Below are 12,731 nucleotides of genomic sequence, written 5' to 3'. Positions count from 1 at the left end.
TGACAGCGGGTCATATTATGCAGTGTTAACACTGACAGGGTCGTATTATACAGTATTACTGCTGTATAATACAACAGCGGGTCATATTATGCAGTATATTATACAGTATTACTGCTGTATAATACGACAGCGGGTCATATTATGCAGTATCAACACTGACGGTCGTATTATGCAGTATATTATACAGCATTACTGCTGTATAATACGACAGCGGGTCATATTATGCAGTATCAACACTGACAGGGTCGTATTATACAGTATATTATACAGTATTACTGCTATATAATACGACAGCGGGTCATATTATACAGCATTAACACTGACGGGGTCGTGTTACTCAGCATCAAGTGTCAGTGGAAGTCTAATAAGTCAACACAACACCCACACCTCATCTCAAAACACGATTTTCCATGACCTCAATAACAATTCCACTATATTTATCATTTTCCACTTGGAAAACTATACTTTATCCAGGATGTGTGTGAACCCGGACTCCAGTCTGGATGACTTGGAGCAGATCTCAGGTCTGAATGTGTCTGAAGGTGAAAACTCAAACTTCTTCCCTGAACAAACAGCTGAGCGGTTTCATACCGACGTGCTCTTGGTGTTCTTTAATGCTAGGTTTTGTTTTTCTACTGTAGAAAACTGTCTTTATTTCTGTTCTATTGCTGTTATGTACAAACTTCTCATGAAAGAATCTTCAGCTTCAAGTTAAATAAACAGTCATATATTTGAAATGAACATGTAGATATATACAACCCATGTTGTGGAGAAAACTTGTGGACATTTCTGTACGACACCATCGTGTCATCCAGGTCCATCTGGACACGTTGTGATGAAGCATGCACATTTACTCAGACGACCTGCGCTGCGCCGGCTGTAAGTTCAGGTCTGAGAGTGGATGATGTTCATTACTGGTGGTTTATCAGATGCTCAACGCATTCCTCCTCAGAAGCCAGCTGCTTGCAGTACTGCAGCAGGAAGTCCTCCACTTCAGCTCTTCTCACCAGGCTGTTGGCTTTTCCTTGGAAGCGTCCGTTCTTTGCAGCTCCTTTCCCCTGCAGCATCTCCAGCACGCTGAAGAGGACGGCGAGAAAAATGGTTAGCGAGTCACTCATACATTCAACAGGCTGGAAGCTGATGGAGACCAAGAATTAACACGTGGCATCCCATTTTACCGTGGCCCCATCTCCGCCATCGGGCCGCTGGGTCCCGCCAGCAGAAACAGACCAGGGCCCTTCTCCTCGCCAGCAGTCAGGAACAACACCGTCTCCTGCCAAGATGAAGCAAAGAAACGTTGGTCAGGTTTGACAGAAGCTGGGACGTTGTGTAAAACGTGAATAAAAACAGAATACAATGATTTGCAAATCCTTTTCCACCTATATTCAGTTGAATCCACTACAAAGACAAGATATTTAATGTTCAAACTGATAAACTTTATTGTTTTTTTGCAAATATTCCCTCATTGTGAATGTGATGCCTGCAACACGTTCCAAAGAAGCTGGGACAGGGGCATGTTCACCACTGTGTTACACCACCTTTCCTTTTAACAACACCCAACAAGCGTTTGGGAACTGGGGACACTAATTGTTGAAGCTTTGTAGGTGGAATTCTTTCCCATTCTTGCTTGATGTACGACTTCAGTTGCTCAACAGTCCGGGGTCTCCGTTGTCGTATTGTGTGCTTCATAATGCGCCACACATGTTCAATGGGAGACAGGTCTGGACTGCAGGCAGGCCAGTCCAGTACCTGCACTCTTTTACTACGAAGCCCCGCTGGTGGACCACCTGCAGAATGTGGCTTGGCATTGTCTTGCTGAAATAAGCAGGGACGTCCCTGAAAAAGACGTCGCTTGGATGGCAGCATATGTTGCTCCAAAACCTGTATGGACCTTTCAGCATTAATGGTCCTTCCCAGATGTGCAGGTTACCCATGATGCCATGGGCACTAACACCACCCCCCCATACCATCACAGATGCTGGCTTTTGGACTTTGGGCTGATAACAATCTGGATGGTCCTCTTCCTCTTTAGCCCGGAGGACACGACGTCCATGATTTACAACAACAATGTGAGATGTGGACTGGTCAGACCACAGCACACTTGTCCACTTGGCGTCAGTCCATCTCAGATGAGCTGGGGCCAGAGAAGCCGGCGGGCGGTGTTTCTGGGTGGTGTTGATATCTGGCTTTGGCTTTGCATGGTAGAGTTTTAACTTGCACTTGTAGATGTAGCGACCAACTGTGTTAACTGACGATGGTTTTCCCAAGTGCTCCTGAGCCCACGTGGTCATATCCTTTACACAATGATGTCGGTTTTTAATGCAGTGCCGCCTGAGGGGTCGAAGGTCACGGGCATTCAGTGTTGGTTTTGGGCCTTGCCGCTTACGTGCAGAGATTTCTCTGGACTCTCTGAATCTTGTGATGATATTATGGACTGTAGATGATGAAACCCCTAAACTCCTTGCAGTTGTACGTTGAGAAACGTTGTTCTTAAACTGCTGGACTATTTGCTCACACAGTTGTTCACAAAGTGGTGACCCTCGCCCCATCCTTGCTTGTGAACGGCTGAGCCTTTCTTCAGGGATGCTCCTTTTATACCCAACCATGACACTCACCTGTTTCCAGGTAACCTGTTCACCTGTGGAATGTTCCAGACAGGTGTTTTCTGAGCATTCCTCAACTTTCCCAGGCTTTTGTTACCCCTGTCCCAGCTTCTTTGGAACGTGTTGCAGGCATCAAATTCAAAATGAGCGAATATTTGCAAAAAACAATAAAGTTTATCCGTTTGAACATTAAATATCTTGTCTTTGTAGTGTATTCAATTGAATATAGGTGGAAAGGGATTTGCACATCATTGTATTCTGCTTTTATTCATGTTTTACATGACGTCCCAATTTCATTGGAATTGGGGTTTGTACACAACCAAGCAGCGCTGTACTCTCACCTCGGTGTTGATTTCATTGGCGACGATGTTCATGAACTCACTGTCCCCCTCTTTTCTGCGGAGAGAAAGAAGTCAACATTTTCATTTCAGCAAAACTGTCACATCTGAGATCTGACAGTTTTGCTGTAGATGCCACTAGTCCTGATCCATGTGCCAGTGAGTCCATATGAAGGTTTTCATTCCAACCAAACAAGACCAGCTGATTTCAGGAATTAGTCTCCTCCTACTTCTCGGGTTAAACGTGTGTGGAATTAGTCGGTGTTCCTGATAAATGAAAAGCAGCGTAAGGTGGTGTGAGACGAGTCTCACTTGTGCAAGCTGAAGAAGTTTCCTCGCCGTGGGTTGTTCTTGAAGCTGTCTGCTATGAGGACGGCCATGTCACGGAGCAGGCTCAGGTTAGTCTGCCAAGGAAAGCAGCGTCTGGTTACTTCACCTGAAGGCATTACCCTCATGTCACAAACTACCTACCGACTGGTACGCCAGGATTACGTCTTCTTTCAAAATGTGTTGATAAGCTATGGATTAGCTGTTAACAGTACACATTTTTACACATATTCATATAAGCGAGTATTTACTTTGAGTCACGGATAATGTTGATCAGCAAGCGAAAGAAACTAAGCAGTTTAAAGTGGCGTAGGGATTACTCATACATAAATCTGATGTCATGGAAACGGCGGGATTGTGGAGGATGGAGTTTTAACATATTCGTGTGATTTCACCTCAGGCAACACTTGTATATGATGGAAGAAGAGCTGAGAGTCAAAGCGGAAAATAACTCACTTTCTGTAGGAGTTTGACAGATTTCTGGAGTTTCTCGACCACCTCAGGGTGTTCATCCGGTCCGGTTCTGTGGAAACGGAGACAAGCAGAAAGTTCTTTCAGTTCAGTTTGAGTTTGGTCTTTGTTGTAAGGTTTTCAGGTGCTGCTTTGTCCCTACAGGAACTCACTTCAGAAGAGAAACAAGCGAGCGCTCTCTGCTGTAGCTTTTCTCGGCATACTTTAAAACCCGGTTTCCTGCCACGAAGATCAAGTTGGTTTTGTTTTTCTTCCCTTTCTCGGTCCCCAGCAGCTTTATCATCTGAAATACAGTTGGTAAAGTCACATAAAAATAATGCCAATGTGATGATTACACATTGAGCAATTATTCATTTAAATCCGTTTTCCATTTTCAGACCTTTGTGTTAACTGTTAAAAGCTGAGCACATGTGAGTTGTGCAGTTTCACCTGTAAATGGCTGAGATTGGATACATGGGTTCCACAGCACATGTTGGCATCAGTGCCTTCAATATCGATGATGCGAACAGGCCCTGCATGGTCATCTGGCAGCCCTCGGCTCCTCACCTGGTTCACATACATGAGCCAGTAAACATTCAGCACACACAAATACAACTCAATGTATGGCCAGTCGAATCAACAGACAGGTCTGTAATTAACCCAACTTTTAAATCAAAATAGCATCATAACCTTGGAGAAGATGCTGAAGCTGCATTTGCTATTTTTACCTGATGGTAATTTTACAGTAAGATGGGAAACAGTCATTTACTGATACATAGAGTGTGTGTGTGCAGAGTGATGTGTGCACCTTCTCCACAGCAGGGTCATGGATAGACAGGAGCTGCACAGTGACGGGGATCTGAGCTCTGATTTTCTCATTCACCGCTTCCTCCAGACTCTGGAGCTGGGTCGGCTTCACACTGGGAGTGTCCAGTTCTATGAGGCTTCGCTGACGTCCAAGTTCCCTGGAAAAGCCAAAACTCTCAAGAGATGCAGAGGAAAGGGAGGTCATTTTACTAAATAAAAATCTTGAGCAGTACTCAAGGAGTTTACCAGGAGGTGGTCTTATATCCAAACATATTATCTGCCAGGGCTGTGATCAGATGTTGACCTGTGAGTCAAGAAGAAAGACCTTATCAAAACTGACCAAAATGACATTTTCTGCACTTGACACATCATGCAATTGTTTTCATCTCAGCAAACACCACACAGGCTAATTTCATGAGGAAACGCCTTTTTGACCAGAGACGGAGTTCCCTTAATAGTAAAGTCAGCTGGTGAGTTTGGAATGACAACTTGAATACTTGGCTCCTTTGTTAACCTCCCCTGGCAATGGATTTACTGTCCAGAGAGGGCTTCAGGAAATTAAAACTACACAAACACATTAGCAACATTCATCTTCATCATCGGCAGTCACTCGGGGGTTGAGTGTGACTGTCCTCCTTCTAGGTCCTTGTGGGTTTTCAGGTGGGCGTTGAGGCTGATCCTGGAGCCGCATATTTTGGGGCATGTGGGCAAGGGTGTGAAGAAGTGGTTGAGGATGTGGTTTGGGCCTTTCTGATAACTCGCTCCTTTCTGAGTCTGCACTTGTTTTCAGCAGCATGGTGGAGGTCATGGTTGTAGTGCCCAGCACCCTCACAGACAGCCAGTCTCCAGGCCTCCCTGCGTTTTGCTGCTTGTTCCCAGGTGTTAAGGTCGATGCCAAACATTTTGATGTGGGCCTTGATGTTACCTTTATATCACTTCTTTTGTGCTCCAGGGGCATGGCGTCCTGTCACGAGCTGAAAGTAAAGGACTTGTTTCAGGAGGCAAGAGTCAGACATGCCAGGACATGGCCAGTCCATCTCAGCTGATGTTGTGTGATAGTGGCAGTTATAGTAGACATGTTGGCCTCCTCAAGGATTCTGAAGTTGGTGTGCTTATCCTCCCAGCCCAGACCGATCCATAACGTATGGGTCAAGGCCCGGGTTAACAATGCCCTCACAGGGTACTGATGGAAACTGTAAAATCCGCTGTGGCGACCTCTCAGAAACGGGGAATAAGCTGAAAGAAGATCCTCCCAGCTGATCTTAAGGATCTTCCTGAGGTATCACTGTTGGTATGTCTCAAATGCCTTCAGGTGCCTGCTATATGTCGTCCAGGTTTCTGACCTATACCGTAGGGTGGGCAGCACTACCACTTTGTACACCAGAATTTTCGTTTTGGCCTGAAGGTTGCGGTTTTCAAAAACGTCTTGATGCACGCTCAATAATCCAGGTAAGAAAACCAAAGAAGGTTGAATCAGTTCATCTGGATACAATGTTTATTGACAGATACACTTCAGCACTCAAACCTTCTTTGGTTTTCAAAAACCCTTTTACTCGATCTTGAGAGGGTCCGGCTGGCACAACTGAGACGATGGTGTATTTCAATGTCAATGTTGGCTTTGGAGGAGTGAAGGCTGCCAAGATGTGGGAACTGTTCCATATTTTCGAGTCTGGTGTTGTCTACAGAGATGGATGGGGCAGAGCAGGCATATTTCTGTTGGGTGGGGGTTGGTAGAGGATAGCAGTCTTTTTATGTTAATGGCCAGGCCAAGCTGCTTGTATGGCTTTGCAAAGGCATCTAGTATGCTCTGTAGTTCTCTTTTACTAGGGACACTAAGGCGTTGTCATTGGCATACTGGAGCTCTATGATGGATGTGGTGGTGGTTTTACCTTTAGCCCTGAATCTGTTAATATTCAGAAGATTCCCATCCGTCTTGTACATGATTTTGACTCCCTGAGGCAGATTGGGACCCGTGAGGTGGAGGATGGTGGCAATGAAGACAGAGAAGAGGGTTGGGGCAGTGACAAAGCCTTGTTTAACTCCTGTGTGGACCTTGAAGGACTCTGTCTCGTCTCCATAACTGCCGAGTGTTCTAACTGACATGTTGTCATGTAGTAGTTGCAGTACTCTGATATATTTATCAGGGCAACCTATTTTTGACAGAACTAGCCAGAGGGCCTGGCAGTTTACGGAATCAATTAGCAACATTAACATTAGTGACTGCTCAGGAGTGACTTTGTACATCAAGTCTCTCTTAGGAGCTTTCAGACATCCTCACCTGAATGCTGCTGCATGTGGTCAAACCTCCTCTCCCAGTCCAGCTGAAGATGAACAGGCTGGCCCACTTCCAGCGGGGAGCCCACAAAGTGGAGGGCCTCGGCACCCTGCCGTGTGACCCTCAACACCGGCACAGTCCCAATTAGACCACGGTCATCTGGCTGCAAAGCACACCATCAAAGTATGGTGATTAACCTTTTGTCTTTATTGCAACGATTTAGGTCATTCCTGGTATGCAGCATTATTGTCTAGGAGTGTTATTCGTTTGACTACTGGTTATTGAAATAGGAGTATCATTTAAAAAAAAATCCCTACTTACTTGACCACCTCCCTCAGGAAACAAGATGGTGTCTTCAAGTTTGATGTTGAAACCCTTGACAGTTTCTTTCTTCCCATTGATTTCATATTTGAGTTCAGCAGGACAACAGGACACCACAGATGTGTCAAACTAAAAGAAATGGACATTAAAATATCTGACACAAACTGAGACTCAGACCCATGAGGTGTGAAGCGCAACACTGCAGTTAAACTATGACTGGCACAAGAGACTGGGTAAACCTTTCAGGCTTTTTGTTGTTGTTGTTGCTTTCAAACACATAAATCAGCCAGTGTGTACAATATGTTTTATTACTATCAAGGTATCGCGAGCTATCGAGACTTCCTAGGTTGCTGCACACAGAAAAATAAAGGGAGGTGGAAGTTTTTCTACAATTGCATTAGTGTCCCGAAAATCCACATAATGACTTGAGTACTTGGAAAGACTTCTGCTAACGTGGACGGTTAGAGAGACAGATGTTGTCTGATAGGAAAAACAGGTGTGATGAAGCAGTCCAGTCAGTGTCTGGAGCTCCACAAACCCTCAACTGTCATACGCTTGTCCAAACGGCTCTGAACATTTTCCTGAATTCACAGAAGCCGAACCAGTTCACCTGGACACATCGTTTACTGACAGAAACGTTTCATCTTCATCTAAGTCTCAACTGACTGCAGGTGTCCCCACCCTTATAAACAATATACAGTGGCATAACAACCCAAACCAACCACAGCGTCCTCATATATGGTCTTGTCTTGTACTTTGACCTTTTGAAGCGCTACCTCCCTTTTCATTACTTCACATCCTCCATATGCCACACTATGGTTGCCTCTGCAATTACAACATCATGGTTGCATCCTTTTCCCACAGTGCTCATACTCATGGTCATCCCCACACCCAACACACTTTCTTCTACCTTTACACAGCAGAGCAGTTTGTCCAAACTGCTGACAGTTAAAACCTCTTGTGGTTTTGGAACATATCCGCTCACAGTGTAGGTCAGGTTTCCCAGGCCAACTTTCTTTGGGAGAATTTTTTGTCAAATTCCAACAATATACTTTCACTTTCATTCCTCATCCCTTCTCTGAAGACGTGTCCTCTTCCTGCACCCTTCACTCTCCCACCTTTCACATTTGCCTTTACTTCATCCATGGTGACCTCAGCTGGTGTTCCCCAGATCACTCCCTTACTCCACCTGCTCCTCTTCTCCACGCGGCTGCACGTGTTACTACTGTATGCTTTCCTACCTCCTTCATCCTACGAGCCCTCTCTCTCTGCTTCTCATTTCTACATATGATCTACAGATTCCCATCTCTCAAAACTTTGGCTATTTTCATATCTCATATTTATATCGTAGTCAAATTTACTGGGCAAATCTGAGTATTACCTTAAATTCATTTCCTCGACCCCCGTTTCACCACGTCCTCCCTCATAATCATTCATCTCTCCTGTATTTTCTCGCAGCTGTTCCCACAAAAACAATGTTCTCATTTCTGTCTTGTTTGCTCGTCCTAATGACGCGTCTCCATACTGCTCTCGCTTGTCCTCACTCCGGCTCATCGTGCCCAGCGCGGCGCTCTGTCCGGTTTCCCCGGCGTCCGGAGACCCCAGAGACCCCTCGATTCCGACGTCTCCATGTCTGCCGCAGTTTTCTCTCGGCTTCATCAATCTATTCTCCACCTACTCTCACTTGTAAACGTTTAGCCACAAGTCAAGCACCAAACTAGTCCTCATCACCTCCCTGCGGAGCCCCTTCAGTAACGCCGTCCTCCCTCCGGAGCCCCTTCAGTAAAGCTGTCCTCCCTCCGGAGCCCTTTCAGTAACGCCGTCCTCCCTCCGGAGCCCCTTCAGTAAAGCTGTCCTCACTCCGGAGCCCCTTCAGTAACGCTGTCCTCCCTCCGGAGCCCCTTCAGTAACGCTGTCCTCCCTCCGGAACCCTTTTAGTAACGCTGTCCTCCCTCCGGAGCCCCTTCAGTAACGCTGTCCTCCCTCCGGAGCCCCTTCAGTAACGCTGTCCTACCTCCGGAGCCCTTTCAGTAACGCTGTCCTACCTCCGGAACCCTTTCAGTAACGCTGTCCTCCCTCCGGAGCCCCTTCAGTAAAGCTGTCCTCCCTCCGGAGCCCTTTCGGTAACGCTGTCCTACCTCCGGAGCCCTTTAGGTAACGCTGTCCTCCCTCCGGAGCCCTTTAAGTAACGCTGTCCTCCCTCCGGAGCCCTTTCAGTAACGCTGTCCTACCTCCGGAGCCCCTTCAGTAACGCTGTCCTCCCTCCGGAGCCCCTTCAGTAACGCCGTCCTCCCTCCGGAGCCCCTTCAGTAAAGCTGTCCTCACTCCGGAGCCCCTTCAGTAACGCTGTCCTCCCTCCGGAGCCCCTTCAGTAACGCTGTCCTCCCTCCGGAACCCTTTTAGTAACGCTGTCCTCCCTCCGGAGCCCCTTCAGTAACGCTGTCCTCCCTCCGGAGCCCCTTCAGTAACGCTGTCCTACCTCCGGAGCCCTTTCAGTAACGCTGTCCTACCTCCGGAACCCTTTCAGTAACGCTGTCCTCCCTCCGGAGCCCCTTCAGTAAAGCTGTCCTCCCTCCGGAGCCCTTTCGGTAACGCTGTCCTACCTCCGGAGCCCTTTAGGTAACGCTGTCCTCCCTCCGGAGCCCTTTAAGTAACGCTGTCCTCCCTCCGGAGCCCTTTCAGTAACGCTGTCCTACCTCCGGAGCCCCTTCAGTAACGCTGTCCTCCCTCCGGAGCCCCTTCAGTAACGCCGTCCTCCCTCCGGAGCCCCTTCAGTAAAGCTGTCCTCACTCCGGAGCCCCTTCAGTAACGCTGTCCTCCCTCCGGAGCCCCTTCAGTAACGCTGTCCTCCCTCCGGAACCCTTTTAGTAACGCTGTCCTCCCTCCGGAGCCCCTTCAGTAACGCTGTCCTCCCTCCGGAGCCCTTTCAGTAACGCTGTCCTCCCTCCGGAGCCCTTTCAGTAACGCTGTCCTCCCTCCGGAGCCCCTTCAGTAACGCTGTCCTACCTCCGGAGCCCTTTCAGTAACGCTGTCCTACCTCCGGAACCCTTTCAGTAACGCTGTCCTACCTCCGGAGCCCTTTCAGTAACGCTGTCCTACCTCCGGAGCCCCTTCAGTAACGCTGTCCTACCTCCGGAACCCTTTCAGTAACGCTGTCCTCCCTCCGGAACCCTTTTAGTAACGCTGTCCTCCCTCCGGAGCCCCTTCAGTAACGCTGTCCTCCCTCCGGAGCCCCTTTCAGTAACGCTGTCCTACCTCCGGAGCCCCTTCAGTAACGCTGTCCTCCCTCCGGAGCCCTTTCAGTAACGCTGTCCTACCTCCGGAGCCCCTTTCAGTAACGCTGTCCTCCCTCCGGAGCCCCTTTTAGTAACGCTGTTCTCCCTCCGGAGCCCCTTCAGTAAAGCTGTCCTCCCTCCGGAGCCCTTTCAGTAACGCTGTCCTACCTCCGGAGCCCTTTAAGTAACGCTGTCCTCCCTCCGGAGCCCCTTCAGTAACGTTGTCTTACCTCCGGAGCCCCTTCAGTAACGCTGTCCTACCTCTCTCATGTAGCAGTCCCGCTGACACTGAAAGGCCATCTTAGAGTTCTTCTTCTTCTTCTTCTTCTTCTTCTTCTTCTTCTTCTTCTTCTTCTTCTGTCGGTTTACTAGCGGATCGCTAACAACTTTAAGGTGCACACCGCCACCTACTGTACAAGAGTGTGTAACATCTGGTGGTTTTACCCTATTAAATTCAAATGCAGCACTGTCGATGTGTGCATACATAACAAGCCTTCCTGGTGATTTTAACCCCCTCTCCCTCTCCTTCTCTTCCCAATGTCCCCATCAGAGTCCACTCCCGTCCCGCCTCTCGGACTTTATCCCGTGACCTTTCTTTTTCCACGTCATCCATGTTACATTGTAATTTTTATTTAGATAAATAAAAATTAGTAATATTACATGTTCAACGGTTTCTTTAACTCCACACTTCTCCTGTGCCCCATTATAAGCGAAGTGCCATTTAGTCCTGTGTGATGCAGTCTGAGTCCTGTTACTCTGATCCCCCTTCTCTTCCTTTCTTTATGGTTCTTTCTCATGACAGATTTTTGTGCTTCGTAATCCCCCCCCCCCTCCTTCCCGGTTTTCCACCTATTCTTTTTTTAAAAATATTTTTATTGAACATTGTTCATGTTCATGTACAGATTCTTGAAGAAAGTTCATTATAAAACCAACATGGCAAATATACATTCCATCCAAAAATCCATAGATATATGCAGAGTGCCAAAGGGGACAGTATGTAAACATTTCTATACAGTATATCAGGAAGTACATAGAGACTGAATGTCACATGACAAATATACGGTAATGTATTATGGAAATAAGGGTACAAACAATAATAAATTAAATACATGACATACACTAATTGAAAATTATAAAACATAGTCCATCATACAAGGGGGAATTCATAAGGATATCAGTCTTCTGATTCAGTGGGAAAATGTGGTTCTCCACCTATTCTGCCACATCTGCTTTCCTCTCCTCTTAAGTGGCTCCTGTCTTCTTCTCGCATTTCAGAGGAGTTGTAATCCATCTTTGAACTCTCTACCGCCCCCTAGCGGACCGGAGGATGTACAGCGTCCTGCGGCGGTTCAGCCAGCGGCAGCCCTGTCTTAGGTGGGGTGGTCCGGGATGCCGCAGGGATGTCGAGAAGTGGCCACCATTTGTTGTTAATGCGCCTGCGCAGCGCGTGGCCGTTTGTATATGCGTGACAGGCTAAAGCCTGAAGCAAGAGGCTACACGCACACACCTAACTGTTGACTGGCACTCTCCCATTTTGCGGAACCTTTATAGTCAAGTAGGCTAACATTAGCTTTGACAAATAAATAGCTTTTTTTCTGAGCTCGTTTACAAAAGTTAAGGCTATTAAGTAGTCAAATGCTCCAAGCAAAGATGCATTACACACACCCTGGGCTCTAGTTCCACACCCTAAATGACCTCAAAATGATCCTCCACCCATTACCCAAGCCGCCTATCCCACCCGGGCTCACGGGGATGCTGGAGCCTATCCCAGCAGCCACTGGGCGGCAGGTGGGGAGATACCCTGGACAGGCCGCCAGGCCATCACACACACACACACACACACACACACACATTCATACCCGGGGACTGTTTAGTACGGCCAATTCACCTGACCTACATGTCTTTCAGTCACCGGACCTACATGTCTCTGATATACCTGACCTACATGTCTTTTAGTCACCTGACCTACATGTCTTTGACTCACCGGACCTACATGTCTCTGATATACCTGACCTACATGTCTTTTAGTCACCTGATCTACATATCTCTGACTCACCTGACCTACATGTCTTTGAGTCACCTGACCTACATGTCTTCGACTCACCTGACCTACATGTCCTTGAGTCACCTGACCTACATGTCTTTGATTCACCTGACCTACATGTCTCTGATTTACCTGACCTACATGTCTTCGACTCACCTGACCTACATGTCTCCGATTCACCTGACCTACATGTCTTTGATTCACCTGACCTACATGTCTTTGATTCACCTGACTTACATGTCTCTGATTCACCTGACCTACATGTCTTTGATTCACCTGACCTACATGTCT

General features: G+C 47.4%; 1 protein-coding gene across 1 annotated transcript; it reads right to left on the bottom strand.

Moving 5' to 3' along the window:
* Positions 1 to 615: 615 nt before the first annotated feature.
* aarsd1 (alanyl-tRNA synthetase domain containing 1) lies at positions 616 to 10,721 on the bottom strand. Its single transcript, XM_056297084.1, has 12 exons — positions 10,658 to 10,721; positions 7,122 to 7,250; positions 6,804 to 6,963; positions 4,772 to 4,829; positions 4,527 to 4,683; positions 4,169 to 4,285; positions 3,892 to 4,022; positions 3,725 to 3,791; positions 3,254 to 3,345; positions 2,945 to 2,999; positions 1,179 to 1,273; positions 616 to 1,077 (listed from the first exon to the last, which is right to left on the bottom strand). The coding sequence occupies exons 1-12, from the start codon at positions 10,694 to 10,696 to the stop codon at positions 912 to 914; spliced, it is 1,266 nt and encodes a 421-aa protein (XP_056153059.1). The 5' UTR covers positions 10,697 to 10,721; the 3' UTR covers positions 616 to 911.
* Between the last annotated feature and the right edge of the window lie 2,010 nt (positions 10,722 to 12,731).

The sequence above is a fragment of the Lampris incognitus genome, chromosome 17 (assembly GCF_029633865.1).
Source record: "Lampris incognitus isolate fLamInc1 chromosome 17, fLamInc1.hap2, whole genome shotgun sequence".
Taxonomy (NCBI): Eukaryota; Metazoa; Chordata; class Actinopteri; order Lampriformes; family Lampridae; genus Lampris; species Lampris incognitus.
The sequence above is the reverse complement of the archived record's forward strand: the minus strand, read 5'-3'. Positions and strand labels throughout refer to the sequence as shown.